This window comes from Malaclemys terrapin, chromosome 13, assembly GCF_027887155.1.
Source record: "Malaclemys terrapin pileata isolate rMalTer1 chromosome 13, rMalTer1.hap1, whole genome shotgun sequence".
Classification (NCBI taxonomy): domain Eukaryota; kingdom Metazoa; phylum Chordata; order Testudines; family Emydidae; genus Malaclemys; species Malaclemys terrapin.
Window position 1 is genome coordinate 30,178,862 of NC_071517.1, and position 21,253 is coordinate 30,200,114.

The window sequence follows — 21,253 nt, forward strand, 5'->3', positions numbered from 1 at the left end:
GCATTGAGGTCCCACCCCTCTACATGTTAGGGTGCTGCCTCTCTCCTGGTACATGTTGGTTCGAACAAACAAGTCTATCCATCATATTATCCTTTTGACCCTGTCTTTAGGATGGGTCAGCCTGCTCCTCATTAGCTCTGTGGAATGTGTTCGTACCAGAATGTTCTGGTGCCGTCCTGGCACATATTCATCCTACTAGTACTTGATACCTTTTATATATGTGTATACGTGCAATTAGAAGCCTTCTTCTTGCCAACTTCTGTGAGCAGGGCCTGCCTCTGGCTCACAGCTTTGCTTTATGTTAGCAAAGTCTTGACCATTACTTTAGTTCAGGCCTCAGGCCTCATACCAGGCCTCTGATCCCAAGGGTTTATGTTTCAGGGCCTCATCTTACTACAAGAAGTACTGTCCAGGGTAAAAGTAAACCTGGGAAAAACCTAGCATTGAAATTAATGAACTAATGCTCTTGGGTTCTGGTCTGACCTCTGCCATTTGCCTGCCGGGTAACCTTGGGCAAGTCACTTCACTGCTCTGTGCCTCAGTTTCCCCATCTGTAAAATGGGGATAATGATCCTGCCCTCTTTTAAAAGTATTTTGACATCTACTGATGAAAAGTGCTAGACAAAAGCTAGGCATTACTATTATGATGAATAATGATTTCCCTTTCTTAGGGTTTTGAAAATCTCATTCAGCACCTACATATCTTTAAAATTATGGCCTTATGTTCTTGGCCAAGAGGGGAGGTAATTTTTATTCATGCACTTCAAACCTATTTGTATTGGTTTGTTGCCCTAATATCCATTTAAATCCAAACACTTGGCAGAAAAGATCAATTTGTTAAACATTCAATGCCCCCTTCTTAAATGGTTTTGCTATCCTGGTACAAAGCACAACTTTGCCAGGATAGCTGTGTTCACATTAGGAGCGCTTTGTTGGTCTAGCACAGTGGTTCTCAACCCGGGGTAACATGTACCCCTGGGGTACTTAGAGGTCTTCCAGGGGGTATATCAATTCATCTAGATATTTGCCTAGTTTTACAACAGGCTACATAAAAAGCACTAGCGAAGTCAGTACAAATTAAAATTTCATACAGACAATTACTTGTTTATACTGCTTTATATACTATATGTTGAAATATAAGTAAAATATTTATATTCCAATTGACTTATTTTATAATTATATGGTAAAAATGAGAAAGTCAGCAATTTTGCAGTATCAGTGTGCTGTGAAACTTTTGTATTTTTATGTCTGATTTAGTAAGCAAGTAGTTTTTAAGTGAAGTGAAACTTAGGGGTACACAAGACAAATCAGACTCCCGAAAGGGGTACAGTACTCTGGAAAGGTTGAGAATCATTGGTCTAGCAGACCAGTATTCCTACATTGGTAAAGCACTTCTAGTGTAGATTTTAGCCATAGGTGCTTCTGAAAATGTTAAACTTGGGGCAAGTTATCTGGACCGACTGAGTTTAAAATATCTCACTTTAGTGTAATAGTGTGTCACTGTGTATAATTCTTCAATGATGAATGTTTGTCTGTATTATTTTCCCAACAGAGTTGTTAATAGTTCAATTTCCACAGTACGAGAGTGTCCAGAAACTGGTTTAGAAATGGTCTGGGTTTAAAAACATGGAATATTTTTGCAGCAAGTATTCCCTAATAGTGATACCTATTTTCACCATTTTCCCCCCAGCACAGGATTTTCCATTCCCAAACCTGACGTGATCTTTCTGATGGAGCAAGTGTGGGTCCAAGTCTCCGAGGAAAGGGACAGCCTGATCGGTGCCGACACAAGTGAGGATTTGGTGAAACGGACTCCAAAACCATCATTGAGTGAAAGGAACAGCTGGGATTCCCACAAAGGGCTTGTGAGCTCCCCAGCTTCTAGCTCATCTTGCCTGAGACAGGATGGCCCCCAACAGGTGTCATATCCTCTTGGCAGATGTCACTCATTGCTTCCCACCCACCCTGATGGACACCTGCCTGTAGCTCTTTCCCCCTGAGTGTTTGGATGGGATGTGGAAGCAAAAACGACCTCCTTTTCTCTTTCCTCTGGGGAAGGGTTTGGGGGATTCAGCTCCTGATATTTCAATCTCCCCAACAGTTACTTTGGTTCCCCCCATCAAGGCTGCTTCCCCACTTTGAACTTTAGGGTACAAATGTGGGGGCCTGCTTGAAAACTTCTAAGCTTAACTACCAGCTTAGATCTGGTCCGCTGCCACCACTCCCAAAATGCTAATTCCCTTCCCTGGGTAGCCTTGAGAGACACTTCACCAATTCCCTGGTGAATACAGATCCAAATCCCTTGGATCTTAAAACAAGGAGAAATTAACTATCCCCCTCCTTTCTCCCACCAACTCCTGGTGGATCAAGATCCAACCCCCTTGGATCTTAAAAACAAGGAAAAATCAATCAGGTTCTTAAAAAGAAGGCTTTTAATTAAAGAAAAAGGTAAAAATCATCTCTGTAAAATCAGGATGGAAACTAACTTTACAGGGTAATCAAACTTAAAGAGCCCAGAGGAATCCCCTCTAGCCTTAGGTTCAAAGTTACAGCAAACAGAGATAAACACTCTAGCAAAAGGTATATTTACAAGTTGAGAAAACAAAGATAAAAACTAACACGCCTTGCCTGGCTGTTTACTTACAAGTTTGAAATATGAGAGACTTGTTCAGAAAGATTTGGAGAGCCTGGTTTGATGTCTGGTCCCTCTCAGTCCCAAGAGTGAACAACCCCCAAAACAAAGAGCACAAACAAAAGCCTTCCCCCCACCAAGAGTTGAAAGTATCTTGTCCCCTTATTGGTCCTTTGGGTCAGGTGTCAGCCAGGTTAACTGAGCTTCTTAACCCTTTATAGGTAAAAGGATTTTGGAGTCTCTGACCAGGAGGGATTTTACAGTACTGTACACAGGAGGGCTGTTACCCTTCCCTTTATAGTTATGACACCCCCTTTCTGAGGTTCCCTGTCCCCCAGCACAGGGACTGACTCCTGTCTGGATTCTCTCTCTGTCCCAGCAGGTGATGGGATGGTGAGTGAGAACGAGGAGGAGAATCCTCAGCAGGAAGGTCCTGAACAGGTGGAACCATATGGGACAGTTTTGGGACTATCCAAGGAGAACATTTCCCAGAGATCTGGGAGGGGAGACACCTGTGAGAGTCAGAGCAGGCCAGAGAGACAGCAGAGAAACCAGCCAAGGAAAATGAAAGGTAAATCCACTCCTGTTGGGGGAGATTTCACGGAATTCATTGATACCACAGTTCAGCAGAGAATCAGTATGGGAGCAAAATCTCACACATGCCACATCTGTGGAAAAACCTACAGGTCGAGCTCATCCTTTACTAAACATTGGAAACTCCACACAGGAGAGAAACATTATAAATGTACCGACTGTGGGAAAAGCTTCATTCAGAGTTCGCACCTTATGCAACATCAGAGAATCCACACCGGCGAGAAACCCTACAATTGCATTGACTGTGGGAAAAGCTTCAGTGACAGCTCGCACCTTATTAAACACCAGAGAACCCACACGGGACAGAAGCCCTATAAATGCCCCGAATGCGGGAAAAGCTTCTGTGACAGTTCAACTCTCACTAAACACTGGAGAATCCACACAGGAGAGAAGCCCTACAAATGCCCCGACTGCAGGAAAAGCTTTGGTCGGAGCTCAGACCTCATTATCCACCAAAGAATCCATACGGGAGAGCGGCCCTATAAATGCTGTGACTGTGGGAAAAGCTTCACAGATCGATCAACCTTTATTAAACATCAGCGAATCCACACAGGAGAGAAACCGTATAAGTGCCCCAAGTGTGGGAAAAGTTTCAGTGACAACTCAGCCTTTATTCGGCATCAGAGAATCCACACGTGAGAGAGCCTTGTGCCAACGAAGGCTTGGCAAAAGGAATAAAACCACTGCCATTTGCCACGGATCTCAGACAGCCAGGCAAGGCTGGAGTGGCCCTCTCATGAGGGCACACAACTGCTTTATTAAAGCAGACAACGAAATTATTTCCTAGAACGGAGCAGAGCAAGAGGCTGAGATAAGTTTCCCATGCTGCGATGGGATCTGATTATTACTTCTCAAGAAGCCTAGAACATCCTCTCTTCCAGGCATATACTCTGCTGCTGCTGTCCACCAACCTTCTTCATCTTAATTAGTTTTGACTTCTGATTTATTTCTGATAGTGTTTTAATTAATTAAATTAATTAGAGTGCTTAGAGGAGGAGGAATGCTGTTTTTCACGCGGCTTGCATTTAGAGATTGGGCAAGCGGGGGGCCCACTACTCATGGATTCAGCATACTCCAATCCGGTTCCAACACAGGACACGAAGGATGCATGGCCTCCTTTGTTAAGTAGACTTTTTAATAGTAGTCCCTGTGATTTTTTGTTCTAATGGGAAGGAAGTGCAAATCCCTCACATGCCCTTCCCCTAGGTAGATCAAACAGCTCGTGTGCCTGTTCATGATAGGGAACAGAGTCCTGCATGTGTTTAAAACCTGAAAAATGTTTCATAATAAATCCACAGGACTTACACTAAAGTCTGTAGCAAAACTATACTAATGATGAGAACTAATTAAACTAACACCACTATAGAACTATTTACAGGATTAATATTGAAAGCCTGGCTAACCATTAGCAAAACTATAGGGAGCTCCAACTCTCTCCAAGTGCGGTGAGAAGAAACTGAGATGGAGGTGGTGGATGTGTGCCTTTTATGCCCCAGCTGGGCACAAGGGATGAGGAATGCAGGTATTGCTTAGTGTTACTGCTGGCAAAAGTCTCAGATTCTAGTGCATTGGGTGCACGCGCACCTAAAGTGGAGTGTGTGTGTGCACGGTTACTCGAAGGAGAAGGGATATTTCTCTCGCTCTCTCTTTTTTCCCTTGCTTTTTTCCTCTGATCAGGAGTCAAGGATTGAGTATCCTGGATCATTCCTCCAGCTCCCTCCATGGTGATCTGGAGCCAGGACTGAGCAGCTGCTGCTCCACAGCGGGGTCTGTGCTGGGTAGAGACCTTCATTAAACCCCCTACGTGCCCAGCCCAGGGAGGACTTTCTGCAGTGGCTGGAACCAGACCCTGAGGCAGCCCCAGGCTCTGCTGACACCAGCTCCTGAGACAGTTGATTGAGAGAGAACTCAGTGAACGTGCTGGAGGTGGGCAGGCAAGTAATTCCCCTGCATAAGTGGCCTCTCCTCACCCCCCACGAGTCTGTGAGTTCCAGAGCTGCCACTTTTATTGTACACTCACTCTGTATAGCCTCAGATCTCACAGCCCTGCAGAATTTGCTCACTTGGTAACACAGTTCTTGTGCCTCTCACTAGCATATTAACAACCAAGAAGGCACAACACCTTGCTCTTTGCTCAGATCCAGCAGGCATCTGGTGGGGGAGCAAACCTCCACAGGTGTGGGGGGGGCTCAGACACAGGGAAGAAGTGGGGAAGAAGGAGCAGAGGTGATTCAGAAGGTTTTCTCTCAGAGTGTGTGTGTGTGTGTGTGAGCGCGCGTGTTAAGGTGACCAGACAGAAAGTGTGAAAAATTGGGACGGGAGGTGGGGGGTAATAGGAGCCTATATAAGAAAAAGACCCAAAAATCGGGAGTAGCCCTATAAAATCGGGACATCTGGTCACCCTCGTGCGTGTGTGTGTGTTGGGGGTTTTATGAATGGAAGGGTGAAAATTAACATGGAGACAGAGGAAAAGGAGGGAGGTGATGGGAGAGACAGCCTGAAATGTGTGAGATTTAACCATTCCTGCAGTCATGGAAATCACTGAGTGCAGGTTTTATTCTTTGTTTAAAAGTCTAACCAATCTTCGGCATGGCCAGATAAGCCATGGAGCACCCTCCAATCCTGCAACGACAGTTAAATCTATGCTAGGGTAATATTAATAATGACGAATAATTAATAATCAACAGCAGCATTTAAGTATTGTCATAGATGCATTTGCCCTATACAGGAACATCAGGTCTTACAGGACATGAATGTCACTGACAAGGTGGGGGAGGTAATATCTTTTATTGGACCAACTTCTGTTAGTGAGAAAAACGAGCTTTTGAACCACATGGAGAAAACTTGTCTCTCTCTCACCAACAGAAGTTGGTCCAATAAAAGATATCACACACACCCCCACCTTGTCTCTCTAATATCCCGGGACTGACACAGCTACTACTACACTACATCCCACAATGGTATTCCACAAACATTTCCACACACACTGGTTTTGTTGTAACACCTGTTTCTCCTTGCAATGTTGGGGCTCTCAGTGTTTTGGCTAATTTTAATCAAGGGTCCAGCTACATGAAGAGGGGGATCCTCAACATTCAGCATTTTTAGGAATAGTTTTGCTTCCATATTTCCTGGGTTTTTTTAAATGATAAATCTCTGTCTAACATACCCATCACTTCATAATAGCTTAAAAAGGACATCCAGGCGAGAAAAGACCCTTCAGATTTCATTCAGAAAAGAAGACCTTTCTGTCCCTAGTGAGAGCACTTTCTCCTTCCCATCACCATTTTATTTATTAGTATAATTAAACAGGGTCGTAGAGCTGTGATTAGAGATTAATCAAACACATACCTTTGGCCAAGTCCTGATGTTTTCACCCTAATCCTGACAGCTTCTGAAACCTTGTTTAGACAAACCAGTGAGATAATGCACCACTAATTTTCAAAGGTGATCTACAAAAGAAAAGAAATTGCTTTTGTGACCATTTTATACTGGCTTCTTGATGATGAATAAGAAAGGCCTGAAAGTTATGTTATTTCCTTTTACATTAGAAAATCCAATCCTTTTTAAAAAGCAAATGGAAAACAGGAGAACTGCTAGGTTTAGGACATCCAAGAGATGTAGCAAACAAAACCAAACTAAAAAAAATATGCAGATATTTTATTGAGGGGAAAAAAACAAGAATCTTTCAGGCACTCTCTGAAAGAACAATAAAGTGCCCATATCTAATTATTGTTTCCTTGTCTGGTGCCCTTGAAGAAATTGCTATTTTAATGCTGAACTATATGTCTGTCATTGAAACTGATGGAAAATAATTGAAACTTGATGGAGAATATAGCTTTTGATGAGGCTAACTTTTGTCAGTGTTGAAAGCAAAGGTCCCAGGTGATGCCAAGAGGGAGACAGAGGTGATGAGCAGGCATAGCTCCCAGGGAAGCTAATGGGAGCAGTGCATGCTCAGAACATCTGGCAGTCAGGACAAAAAAAGTCAAACACCTTCAGACATATTTTCCAAACTGGCCACTGATTTTGGGGGCATCAGTGTTTTGGCACATAATTTGAGCTGGATTTTCAGAGGGGTTGAACTCCCATTGGCTTCCATTGTAGTGGCAGGTGATTTCAGCACATCTGAAATCAGGTCCAATGCATCCTGAGCTGACAACTCAAAAAATCCAGGCACCCCAAATCAGTGGCCATTTCCAATTTCTATTGTTCTTACCAGTGCACCGAATTGCAGATTTCATCACAACCCAACAGCCTTCACTCTGACCTGGAATGAATGATAGTCTTTTATCTTAAAATATAAAGACAACCTGTGGTGGGGTGTACAAACCTCACACTGGGCCTGAAAGGGTAACAGGATAATACTAGGCCCAGGTAACCCTGCCCCTCCAGGCCTGCACAGGGTTGCCAACTTGCTACTTTCTGAAAACTGGACCCCCCACCCTGCCTTTTCCCCTGAGGCCCTGCTCCCTCTCCCACCTCTTCCCAAGGCCCTGCCCCTGCTCCGCATCTTTCCCTGAGGCCCTGCCTGCACTTGCTCCTCTTTCCCCTCCCCCATCGCTCACTGCTGTCCCCCTTTCCTCTTCCTCCTCTCTCAATCCTCTCCACCTCCCACCCACTCAGCTGGGCTCCCTCTGCTCCGGGACAGGAACAGGAGCTGCAGCCTGACCGGCAGGTAGGAGGTGGTCCCATTGAGCAGGGGCTGGCACAGGTTGATGACCCAGTGCCTCCCCCCACCTCTGGTAACTGTACATCTGACTGGACACTGCTAGGTCACCAGACACCTGGCAACCCTATGCAGAGCATGCTCCAATTGGAGAGGAAGTTTAGAATGGAGCCAGTGCCACTCAGCCCAGATGGGGAAGGCTGGGGTGGAAGACAGACCTATCCTGAGGGGTCCTGAACATGGGTGCCGAAGAAGCCTCACTGTGAGGAAGTCGTCTGCCTGCTGAGCCTGGCTGGGGCTGAAGGTTTAGTTGTCTTTCCTTTTCTTTGCTATCTAGGGCCATGTTTACCCTTCAAAATTACATCAACCTAACATATGCCGGCACACAGCCACCGCAGTTGTTAAATCACTTGTCAGCGGTACACGTCCTCACTGGATCGCTTGTATTGGTTGTCAGGGTGGGGCATTGTGGGACAGCTCCTGAAAGCCAGTAACAGTCGACATGAGCAAAGCAGTGTCTAAACTGACACTGTGTCAACCTCAATTACATCGACCATGTCTCAATGCCACTCGGGGAAGTGATGTTACTAAAGTGGGCCTAGAGAGGCACTTATATCAGCGGGAGCCAGATTTAGGTGAAGACACTTTCACACCTAGGTCAACACCAGGCAGCTTACATCGACCTAACCCTGTAGCGTAGGCCAGGTCTTATATTGGACTTGGAGACTTGCAGGGAAACGGAGGGTAGGAAGTGACCTAGGAGGGCAATAGCTCCAGGGTACTCCAGAATGCTCGACTTTGTGGTCTCTCGTAAGGCCCTGGGTCAAAGCCTGGTGGAGCAGGAGGGCTCCGGCTCAGCTACTAACTACTCTCATTGCATAAGGGCATAACCCTCTAGTAAGGAGAGTAAGGAATTGAAAACCCTTAGGTTAGGATAAGCCACAAATAAGGATTAGAAACTGGATGGAAGGCCCTTCCTGCTGGGATGCAAGAGACTGGAATCAGGGTGTGCTAACTATTAGGACTCTACTCCACAATCTAAAATCCCTTTTGGAAAAGACTCACAAAACCGCTCACACATGAACAACACACACTGATTAGCCTGTTGTATGAATCGTAGAATCATAGAATATCAGGGTTGGAAGGTACCTCAAGAGGTCATCTAGTCCAACCCCCTGCTCAAAGCAGGACCAATTCCCAACTAAATCATCCCAGCCAGGGCTTTGTCAAGCCTGACCTTAAAAACCTCCAAGGAAGGAGACTCCACCACCTCCCTAGGTAACGCATTCCAGTGCTTCACCACCATCCTAGTGAAATAGTGTTTCCGAATATCCAACCTGGATCTCTCCCACTGCAACTTGAGACCATTGCTCCTTGTTCTGTCATCTGCCACCACTGAGAACAGCCGAGCTCCATCCTCTTTGGAACCCCCCTTCAGGTAGTTGAAGGCTGCTAGCAAATTCCCCCTCATTCTTCTCTTCTGCAGACTAAATAATCCCAGTTCCCTCACCCTCTCCTCATAAGTCATGTGCTCCAGACCCCTAATCATTTTTGTTGCCCTCTGCTGGACTCTTTCTAATTTTTCCACATCCTTCTTGTAGTGCGGGGCCCAAAACTGGACACAATATTCCAGATGAGGCCTCACCAATGTCAAATAAAGGGGAACGATCACGTTCCTCGATCTGCTGGCAGTGCCCCTACTTATACAGCCCAAAGTGCCGTTAGCCTTCTTGGCAACAAGAGCACATTGTTGACTCATATCCAGCTTCTCGTCCACTGTGACCCCTAGGTCCTTTTCTGCAGAACTGCTGCCCAGCCATTCGGTCCCTAGTCTGTAGCAGTGCATGGGATTCTTCCGTCCTAAGTGCAGGACTCTGCACTTATCCTTGTTGAACCTCATCAGGTTTTTTTTGGCCCAATCCTCTAATTTGTCTAGGTCCCTCTGTATCCGATCCCTACCCTCTAGTGTATCTACCACACCTCCTAGTTTAGTGTCATCTGCAAACTTGCTGAGAGTGCAGTCCATACCATCCTCCTGATCATTAATAAAGATATTAAACAAAACCGGCCCCAGGACCGACCCTTGGGGCACTCCGCTTGAAACCGGCTGCCAACTAGACATGGAGCCATTGATCACTACCCGTTGAGCCCAACGATCTAGCCAGCTTTCTATCCACCTTACAGTCCATTCATCCAGCCCATACTTCTTTAACTTGGCGGCAAGAATACTGTGGGAGACCGTATCAAAAGCTTTACTAAAGTCAAGGAATAACACATCCACTGCTTTCCCTTCATCCACAGAGCCAGTTATCTCATCATAGAAGGCAATTAGGTTAGTCAGGCACGACTTCCCCTTGGTGAATCCATGCTGACTGTTCCTGATCACTTTCCTCTCCTCTAAGTGTTTCATAATTGATTCCTTGAGGACCTGCTCCATGATTTTTCTAGGGACTGAGGTGAGGCTGACTGACCTCTAGTTCCCCGGATCCTCCTCCTTCCCTTTTTCTTGTGAGTCCATATTCACTTTAAATCCAAACAAATATATTGTAAGTTACTTAAAGTATCTCTTCTGCAGGAGGCACATGTATATTCATTCCTGTTCTAAAGATGTTATCACTTTGTGCCGCATTCCTCATTTTACATCTAGGGTTAGCGCCATATCTCTAAAATCAGAGTGAACTATGTAAGTATATGCTCTGTAACCAAAAAAAAAAAACCCACCAGGGAAATGTACAGCTAAGGCACAGAGCTGAGTGAATAATGGATTTTTCGGTGTGGGTGATGAATTGAAAACTAAAAAAGAAAAAAATGTGTCAAATAAAGAACTCAAAAATGTTTCATTTTGAATCGACCAAAATATTTCAAATCAACTTAAAAAAAATTGGGTTTTTTTTAACAACTTTTTTCTTAAGTTTTCCATTTTGATTCAGGTGTCTTTCCAATTTGTGTGTGTTTGGGTTTGTTTGGTTTTTTTAATTGGCCAAATTTGGTATCAAAACATCATTATGAATAAAAAAATCAAAATGAAACATTCTGATTCTTTCAAAAATGTATTTTTCAACTCAGGGCCGGCTCTAGTTTTTTTGCCGCCCCAAGCAAAAAAGATTTTGGCTGCCCCCCGTCCCAGCCCTGGGCTCCTCACCGGACCCCCCTGCTGCCCCAGCCCTGGGCTCTTCCCCCCCCACCCCCTGCCGCCCCAGCTCTAGGCTCCCTCATTCCCCCCCATCATTGCCCCACACACACACCTCCTGCCACCTCAGCCCTGGGCTCTCTCCCCCCCTCCCACCTGCACCCTCCTTCCGCCGCAGCCCTGGGTCACTGGTAACTCCCTCCCACAGCAGGTCATTCAGCAGGAATTTTAGATGTGCACAGAACACAGACAGGATTGGTTCCCATATGGTTACAGAACTGCAGTAAAGTGGAACAATTTTCAGCTTGTGTGACTGGAGGATATCTGGATGCATATTATAAGACTGTCCTACATAAATGAAGAAAAGTTGAGGTGCCTTTATTATTCTTTTGTTCCTCTCTTTCTTTCTATGGGGAATTTGCCGATGCAATATCACTGTCTTCCTTTTAAACAAACAAACAAACAAAAAAGGCAATGGCAGTTGAAAATAGCAATTCCAGTCCTAATAACCACTCGGAAGCATTTCTTGCTCAATTTTATCCTACTTTTTCTACAGCAAGTTACAGTGGATCAGTATATTTGATTTGGGAGAAATGAAGTAGCAGCTGCCCAAACTGAGCTTGAGCACTCCTGAATTTTGAGGTGTTCAAATCTGGAAGGCAGGTACTGGGGGTGGGGGGAGGCTGTGGCTCTGCGGGGGGAGCATGGCAGCATGTATGCAGCAGTGTGTCTGGCGCTGCGCGGAGCCAGACACGCTGGTCTGAGTGGCACAGTAAGGGGGTTGGGGGGTTGGATGGGGTGGAGGTTTGGGGGGGGGCAGTCAGGGGCAGGGAGAAGGGGGGTTAGATGGGTCAGAGGTTGGGGGAGGCAGTCAGGGGACTGCTAGCGGTTGGATAGGCATGGGAGTCCCGGGGGTTTGTCAGGGGACAGGTAAAGGGTGGAGTCCTAGAGGGGAAGTTGGGGGGGGTCTCAGGAGGGGGCAGTTGGGGACAAGGAGAAGGGAAGTTTAGATAGGGGGTGGGATCCTGGGGGGCAGTTAGGGGCAGGGGTCCCAGGAGGGGGTGATCAGGGGACAGGGAGCAGGAGGGGTTGGATGGGTTGGGGTTTCTGTGGTGGGGCAGTTGGAGGGAGTGGATGGGGGCAGGGTGGGGCTACCCTCCCTCCCCATGGAGTGTCCTATTTTTTGAATGTTAAAATATAGTATCCCTACCTTCACAGTGCAGCTCTCCATTCACTGCAGCATGAGGTCTCTGCTACCTCACTCCCTCCCCCTCTTTCCTGTTGGTAGTGGCCAAGGGAATGCTGGGAAATGTAGGTCCCTACTCCCTGCTCCAGGGCCGGCTGTCTAGGCAGGACGCTAATCAAGGAACTACAGCTCTCAGGGCCCCCTGTTGGTTCTCAGCTTCCATGCTGGATCCCTGCCGCCCCTGCAAATGGGCTGCCCCAAGCACGTGCTTGCTTTGCTGGTGCCTAGAGCCGCCCCTGTTTCAACTGCAACCATTAGCCGAGTTGAATTTGACGAATGGTGTCAGGGCCCGCAAAACGCATTTTTTCAACAAAAATAAAATGAATTGAAAAAAGTTTGCCCAACTCTACTAAAACATTGGCAAACAGCCTCCCAAAAGAAATATCAAATCTTATGTCTACGTTGCACAGAGCACATGCCCAGTGCCACAGCTCAATAATGTGACTACACAGAAATTACAGCCTTACTGCCCAAGTTTCGTATCACTTTTCAAATGTACACTTCATTGCACTGAAAATTATCAACCAACACCCCAAATTCAAACTCTTGCCATTTATTTTCGTTTTTAATAACCTTCATTTTGTTGCCTGCCCAGAACTGGGCCCCGAGATGGCAAACAGGGTTCGTCGCCCGGTGTGCTTGGCACCAATAAAGACACCGAGGGGAGAAAGCAAGCCAAGTTTATTTCAGAGCTCTGAAATGGCACTAGGAGACCAGCATGTCTCAAATCAAGTGCCGCACATACAAATAAAATTTTCCCTTTTATACTCCAAGCTGTTTCTGTGTAAGCCTTTGTTCTGTTCCTCCCTCTTACCCCTCCCTCCCCTCCCTTCTGTAGGGGTTACAATTAGAAAAGTTCCCATTCGTCTGCTTATCTCTTGGCCTTGCAAGGCCTGTTTACAGCAGCTGCCTGCTAGAAAAGCTGAACCTTCCATTTCTGCTTCAGCATGTCAGCAGTTAGCATAAAAGTAGGTGAGAGTTCACAAGATGGAGTCATTGTGGTTCAGGTAGGCCCACAGCAGAAGAGCTTCATCGGCACTTTTGGCCTTCCACTCTCCTGAGTTACCTGGTAGCTATGCCTAGTGACACCAACAATTTCACTGACGGAGAATGACAGAAAGAAGGAAATACGTGATCCCTTGAACAGACCAAGAATGGTAGGAGAGGGCACCGCATACACAGCATAGGAGGAGGGGACATGTGCATCTTGCACATCTTAATCAGTTTTGCAAAGGACCGCATAGTCCACAGTTGAGCCTGGGAAAGGAGAATTCACTTAGTGACTCTCTCATCCTGAATGGAAGTCTCCCTTCCCATCCCTAATCGCCCATCCATAGAGACTGAGAGAAAGATGCTTGGACCAGATTCCATGCTCCCTCCAGTGACGTGTCCCCACTTTTCCTCAGGACCTGAATTGATCTCCCCTACTTACTTAGAGCTGTTTACTGTTGGGTGGGCTGCCCAAAAGTTACAGAAAGTGGAGAAAGCTAGGCCCTGGGCCAACCACCTCTGCAGCCCCTGCTGATAATATGGAAAGGGACTGGAGTTTCACTAATAAGATCTATGATAGCTCTCAAGGAAAAATTTGGAATGCTAGTGATGGTTGGGAATGCAGAGACCTTGCAAATTCTCTTCCATAGATGAGCAGAGCTCAGGGTTCAGTGACAAAGTAGGAGTTTTCTGTGATATTTTTATGATGTCTATGCATGCCTCAGTTTCCCTCTGTGCTTTGCATTGCTACCCAGTTGGTGCAAAAGGGCAGCTCAGAAGACAGGAGGTGAGCATGTTGGGTGGAATGAATGGGTCATTAAAGAACAGGTTGAAATCGACCCATATCACTGGAGGATCTGGAGCGACAATGAGAGCTCCAAAGACTACACAATTGATACCAATAGCATAGGAAAACTCCAGCAGGCACAATATGAGAACAAAGGAGAAAGGTGCCAGGTGGCAGGGGCTGTCTTTTGGAGAGACACAGGGATCTCACCTTGGACTGACAAAGAGACAGAGGGATGAGGAGGAATGGATTCCCCAGCAGCATGGCTGGCTGATTGAGCTGGCATGGCTGGGATGGGACTAAGGCTTAAATTTCGCCTCTCTCTGCTAACCTAAGGACTTTCCAATCCTGTGTTCCAGATGACTGATAACCCCTATTCTGTTTGGAAGAGGCTGCCTGGCATCACTGCGAATACTTGGTGAGGTGCATCAGTCCCTGAAGAGTGTAAAAAACTTTAGCTCAGTTGGACTCACTGTGGAGAGAGCATTGTGTGAAGCAGGAGTGTTGGAGCCCAGTGGCTCAGTCTCGGAGACATTAGGCCACGTGACCTACCCTTAAGATTCTGCCACACAGAAGGGGCTGTCACGGACCTATCTTCTAGGTCCGTGACAGCTTCCGATAGCAACCTCTGTCTATGTGCAGCACAGAGATAATGGCCTGAGTGTGTGAAAGTGTAAGTCAGCTTACTGCCCAGAGATTGTTTAAAGCTGGTTCCCAAACTTTTTACTAAGGCGACACACCAACTGCATTATCTTTCCGTGCGACCCACCGTTACATATATACATCCTTCTCTCCAGCACCATAACCCTAATCCTGGACTGGGGTTGAGGGGAAGACCCAGGGGTGTTGGAGAGCAAGCCCCTCCCTCATTCACTCTACAGTAGTGGCTCCTGTCCCATGGGTCTGGGGCCTGGCTCCCACTACGAGTGTTGCAACCTTGCGCACAAGTGCCACTTAGGTTTGGCCAAAGATGGACGGGCGGCCAGGCCAAATTTGAGCTTGTGGTGTTGCAACCTGGTGCATGGGATTGCAATGCCCAGAATGGGGAGCCAGGCGCAGTCCTGTGGGACAGGAGCTGGTGCTGTGGAGTGAGTGCAAGGATGGCTTGCTCTTCAATCCTCCCCCACTTCCTGGGGCCTTCCTTCTGTATCATGCAGGGAGGAGTGTATGTTTACCAGGGCCCAGTGATGAATTAATCTGGTCTTGCATATGGCGACCAATCTAGAACCTTCCTACAGCCCACTGGTGGATTGGGACCCACTGTTTGGGAAACAACTGGCTTAAAGAACACCTGACATCACATGGAATTGTCAGCATCTCTGACATGGAGAAATGGATAGAATCACTAACATTAAGAGGTAGAATACTACAGAGTGTCTAATATTTTAGCTAAAGTGAGTGGCACTAGATATTTTGGATTAGAAATGCACTTGGAGAAGTGAAAAAAGCAGCTTTAAATCACTAAGTCTGATACTTGGGGGTGGTGACAGACAGTAGACGTGTGTGTATATAGGGGGAAAGAAGACCTGGGGATAGCCTATGGATTTGTCTACATGGGAAAAGTGTACCAGTTATATCAGTATAATTATAATAGCAGTTATACTGATAGCTCCCTGTGTGGACACTCTATTTTCAGAATCAGAGTGGGTTTTTTTTGCTTTATCTTAAACAACTTCCAAAGTGACAAACTACATCAAAAAGGGGCACTCTTATTCTGGAATAAGAATGGCCCCATTTGGGGGGCCAGGGAGGATTATAATGGTCTACCTAGATAGGTTTAAATTAACACCTCATTTTATTCTGGTGTTTGTCTAGTTGGGAAAGTTAAATACGCCAATCCCATTGCAATTTGGGATTGCAAATTTGGATTTATGACCCTAATGCCCCTTGGTTCTTTAGACAGTCCAACTCAAACTGACTTTGAAGTAAGGAATTATTGATATTGTTTCCATTTCTAATACTAGAATGTGTGGCTGAACCATCACATGCAGGCTTGATTGGCAGTTTCATAAGGACTTGAAATAAAGGATCCATAGTTATTAAAACTGGTAATGAAATCAGTTTTCCCAGAAAAAAATAATCTAGAACAGGCTGATTATTGTATTGAATTAATTGGATTGATTATTACTTTCAATAAACTCTAAATATTGTCTGTTAAAATCTTACATTTTGTCGTCCCCCCCCAGAACTATCTTTATTTTATTTTCTGTATTTTGTAACTTATCCTTGACAATTCTCTACTTAAGAAAATGGGTACATTCAGGAGAAGCAATGGGCTTGTTCGGGTTTGAAATGAACTGGACTCTGGAGACAGAGTTGGGATGATGGTTTATTTGTGGTTTTCTTCCTTTATGAATCCAAAAGTTAACTTCCGTGTTAGGGGTGTATATATACATTGTTATTAATTTATCTGGAGTCTAAAAAACCTGGATTTGGTATGAAACTAAATAACAAAAGATTCAATCATAGAGTTAATTTCTGCTTGCATGAGTTAGTTGTAATGACAAGTAGGAAAAAGCAGAACTACCCCATAAATGAAGACCCTGGATTTTAAAACTCAGTTCACTTGATCTAAATTGGACTATATAGGAATCATTGAAGTTAGAGATGGAAAAACTCTGTTCAAGCCCATCCTGTCTGTCTGCCTTAGAAAAGTAGGCTTGTTCCATGTTGTCAGTTCCATGGGTTGGCTGCAGTCTTCAGGTTATGGATTCAGCATCAGAGTCCACCCCGACCCCATCCCTTGCAGCAGAAAATTGTGGTCCAGAATCCAAACTACATAAAAAAACAAATAAAGGAAGTGTCCAGCCCTTCTGGCTGCAAAGAGAACATTTAAATTGTGCTTAACCATGTCTGTGGATATTGTGCATGGGGAATAATGAAATGTCAGTGGGGCAACTGGTTCCTGTTGGTGTTGCTGGGTTAGGGAACTAGGACTTCAAACAGCTGTCATCTCCCTCTCCTCTGCAACGAGGAGACTTCCCACGAGTTCCAAAATCATCCACTGACTGTCCACACTAAAACCCAAATCACTTCCCAATCTTTCCCCTGGGGAGGCTGTCCCCCAGCGCTACAGATCTTATTGACAGAACATTTCCCCTACCCTCATTAGATTAAAATCTGCTAGGCACCAATGTGATGGTGGTAGTGGGGAACCCTCAAGAATGAAGTGTCCAGGTAGGTGGGGCAGTGTTATAGCTTCAATTTTCTATTAGGCAAAAATCCTTTGATCTCAGGATTTGGTTTTAGGGTTGCCAAGCTGAAGCCTCTCTTCATTTTGCTGCCCCATAGAAATTCCACCTGGAAGTTGGTCTCACTTCAGGATTCGGAGGTGCTTGCACCTGTTTGTGTCTCGGTCCGGACAAGGTTTCAAGAGGGGTGGTTTCTATTTTATGGGGAGCTGAATACAGCAGAACCTCAGAGTTAGGAACCCCTCAGGAAGGGAGTTTGTTGGTAACTCTGAGATGTTCCTAACTTTGAACAAAACGTTATAGCTGTTCTTTCCAAAGTTTACAACTGAACATTGGCTTAATGCAGTTTTGAAACTTTACTATGCAGAAGAAAAATGCTACTTTCCCTTTATTTTTAAATAGTTTACGTTTAACACAGTACTGTCCTGTATTTGTTTGTTTGTCTCTGTTGCTGCTTGATTGCCTACTTCCAGTTCCAAATGAGGTGTGTGGTTACCGGTCAGTTCCTAACTCTGGTGTTGGTAACTGTGAGGTTCTACTGTAGAGTAGGGGAAAGGAGGGGCTAGCTCCTGCCACCAGAGGGCTCTGATTATTGCTAAGGGAGGTCGGGATGCCGCTCGCTTGCTCTCTCTCTGCTCAGCATGTAAATGGCTGAACTTCCTGGGTCATTCGCTATGCACCGGCAGCACTGCTATTGCCGCCTGGCTTTTGATCTGTTGCTCCCCCAGCAGGGTCTGTGCGGAGAAAGACCTGCATTAATCTCCCCCTGTGCCCACCCCGGGGGGACCTTCTGCGGGTGGCTGGAACCAGCCCCTGGGGCAGTCCCGGGTTCTGCCGACACCAGCCCCTGAGCCGGAGCCTGCAGGTGAGGGGAGAGACCCGGGGGAAAGGGCTGGGGCCGGGCAGCGAAGTGACTCTGCACTAAGGGAGGCTCAGATCTCTTGTGGCTGCATCTGCAGGGCAGATCTGAGCTAACAGTAATAAAGCCCCTGCTTTGGTTGGCCATCAGCTGCTGCCAGAGCTTTGCTCCGGGAGCTAAACGCAGAGGATTGGGGGTGTGTGTGGGGGGGAGTTTCAGCGTGACCATGAAACGGTGGCTGGGGGGGGGGTCCCCTTTTGTCTTTCTGGGGCAGGGTTCGTGTAGTGTGGAAAACTGCTCTCTGACTTAATTTGCTACTTAGGGTGCACCGAGGGTGCTCAGTAACATCTGCCTTCACCCTACCCTTACTTGGCCTCAGATTCTGTGGACTAGTTTTTACAGGGGTTAAAAAGGGGCAAAGGGGGTGAATTGGAAGTGGCCAGGATCTGAGCAGGGGGTGGAAATTGACTGGTCAGGAGGGTGAAGCCACTGGAGGCAGGGTTAGGATAGGGGCTGAAGGGCAAAATCAGGGATGGGTGGGGGGGAAAGAGATGGTGTTACCCTCTGGCAGTGCCTCACCCCTGAGTTTAACAGAGGGCAAAACACAGACAGGGGCAGAGGGGTAACAGTTACCCCGGTGGACTGAGACACCAGTGTTTGGCAAAAAATAGGGTGGGGGGGGCTGAGGGGCTTTTTTATTTCCCCTCCCACAGGACAGTACCTCTCCTCATGGGCTTCCCAGGTCTGGATTTGTAAAGGTGCAGGCATCCGAATGCCTAGTCACTGCAGCTCCTCTTTGTCTGATGTAACCTACTGAGGTGCTTCAGGAGACTTGATTCAGTGAAATATTTTATGTACACCCCCTTATAATCAAAGAATCCCTTATCAGTGTATCTGACTGCATAGAGTCTCTCAGCAGTTCACCAATTTGTGTTATCTGCTGCTGGGATGCATTTCATTGTGCTATTTAAATTATATTTTAATAACAAATACTCATTGAAAATATGCATAAGTTAGTACTTGCTAGTAGTTTTAGCAATGACATCTGGGTTTCTAGTATTGCACTGGCTATGTTTTTTTTTACTGTGATTTCTAATTTGGAATTTTTAATTCTAACTTTTTCTTCTGTACTAGAAGATGGTTAAGGTGAGAGGTAGCAAATAAGAACAACCTTATGTATCAGTAACTGCTACTGCTACTAGAATTTACTACCCAAATTCCAGTAGCAGATTAGGGCAGATAGCAGTTTAATATTAGTAACTACTACTGGTAGCAAATTAAGACAGAGAGCAGTTTTTAACAGTACACTAGGATCTGTAAATCTGCGAGCCCAGCGCCCCCCAAGCCTGGCACTCCAGGTGGTCACCTGGGTTGCCTGCCCCTAAATCCAGCCCTGCGCAGAGGTGGATAATAAAAGAAATGAGGGGAAGGGAAAGAGAGCATGAAATCTGGTAGATCTAACCATCTCTGTACAGTTAGGGAAATACAGGGAAGAGAAGTGTGCGTGTATGTGTGTGTTGTTTCTTCTTTTAAAAATCTACCCTCGTTACTGCTCTCCCTTCCCCTGGAGATAATCCACAGAGATGATTTTATGTCCCCAAGGACAAGGACATGTTTGTTCCGTCAGACATGGTGGGTTTAAAAGGACTTAGGGCAGGTCTACACTACTGCATAAATTGATCTCACTTAACGTCGCTCAGGGGTGTGAAAAAGACACACCCCTTGCCGACGCAAGTTACAGCAACCTAACTGCTGTCCACACCAGCGCTACATCGGCAGATTACTCATGGAGGTGGAGTAATTATGTCCATGGGAGAGCCTTTATAAAGCAGGCCAATGTTTTGGCCATTTATGGATTGTCCTTTCCTTCTAATGTATTAATGGGCTTGTATTCCCTCCAGCACACTTCCCCACCCCCATGGTAGCTTTGTAAAATCTCTCCACTTAGCCCCCTTGGCTGTGTAGATGAACGAGTCCCTCCTGCTCCTCAGCAGACCCCACAATGTCTGACTTTGAATTTAAACTCATCCCGCTTCTGGGTGAGCTGGGAAACCATGTTGGTGGTGAATGGTGTGGCAGGATTTGTCATCAGCAGAGATGTGGATAGTTAAATTCTCCCATTAGCAGAGTGGCCTGCAGCTCTGATTCCATGGAGAGCTGGCCCAGAGATTTGCATGTGTTAAAATGGGCTGAGTTAATAATCATGGAACACTTCTCATAATGAATACTCCACAAATACCAGTGTCACCTGTTTTCTTTCCCCAGTGTGTCCAATTCCCAAACCTAACGTGATCTCTCAGATGGAACGAAGGGAAGAGTTGGAGGTGCCGGATCTCCAGGGTTCTGAGGAGAGGGAGATCCTGAAACACAGCTGCACAGGTGTGGAACCAGATAAACTGAGTCAGAAAAGATTGGTGGGTAAAGTAAAATGCTGGGATTCCCATAAAGCCCCAGTTCTGCCTCGTCCCATCCCGGTCAGGATCCTTATGGCAGTTGTCACTCATGGCTTCCTACCACACCTGATGGTAACTCCCACTCCCCTGAGTGTGTGGATGGGATATGGAGCTAGAATTGATCCCCAGTTCTCTGTCCTATTGGGAAGGTTTGCGGAGTGATTGGAAGGAGGAGGAATTGGCTCATGATTTATTTTTATCTGCTCTGCAGTTATTTGGGTTTGTTACCCCCTTTGCCTTTCCCCTTTCTGCATTCCCTTTCCCCACTGGGAATGACTCCTTTCTGGATTCTCTCTGTCCCAGCAGGAGATCGGACACTGAGCGAGAAGGAAAATTCATAGAAATGCAGGGCTGGAAGGGACCTCGAGAAATCCTCTAGTCCAGCCCCTCACGTTGAGGCAGGACAAGTACACTTACACCGTCTCTGAAAGGTGTTTGTCTAACCTGTTCTTAAAAAACCTCCAGTGAGGGGGATTCCGCTACCTCCCTTGGAAGCCTGTTCCTTATCATTAAAACCTTTCACCTAAAATCTAGCCTTAATCTCCCGTACTACAGATTAAGCCAATGACTTGTCCTGCCTTCATTGGACATGGAGAACAGTCGATCACTGTCCTCTTTTTATAACGGTCCTTAACGTATTTAAAGACTGTTAACAGGCCCCATCTCCCCAAGTCTTTCTCTTTCTCTTCAACCTTTCCTTGCAGG

At 46.1% G+C, this 21,253-nt stretch overlaps 2 protein-coding genes across 5 annotated transcripts in view; one reads left to right on the plus strand and one right to left on the minus strand.

Moving 5' to 3' along the window:
* Nucleotides 1-21,253, plus strand: part of LOC128847906 (zinc finger protein 271-like) — a 59,358-nt gene that overhangs the window by 30,848 nt on the left and 7,257 nt on the right. Inside the window, exons 4-6 of the mRNA XM_054047638.1 lie at nucleotides 3,288-3,861; nucleotides 18,001-18,101; nucleotides 20,361-20,474. Of these exons, the coding sequence (XP_053903613.1) occupies nucleotides 3,288-3,861; nucleotides 18,001-18,101; nucleotides 20,361-20,474 (789 nt within the window). The remainder of the gene's footprint in view (nucleotides 1-3,287; nucleotides 3,862-18,000; nucleotides 18,102-20,360; nucleotides 20,475-21,253) is intronic.
* LOC128848260 (zinc finger protein 271-like) overlaps nucleotides 1-21,253 on the minus strand; it is a 144,799-nt gene that overhangs the window by 23,663 nt on the left and 99,883 nt on the right. For 3 of the 4 annotated variants that reach the window (XR_008446996.1, XR_008446995.1, XR_008446997.1), the window contains one exon: nucleotides 6,575-6,675. The exons of the other annotated variant lie outside the window; for it this stretch is intronic. The gene's annotated coding sequence lies outside the window, so the exon portion shown is untranslated. The remainder of the gene's footprint in view (nucleotides 1-6,574; nucleotides 6,676-21,253) is intronic. 4 annotated transcript variants of the gene reach the window in all.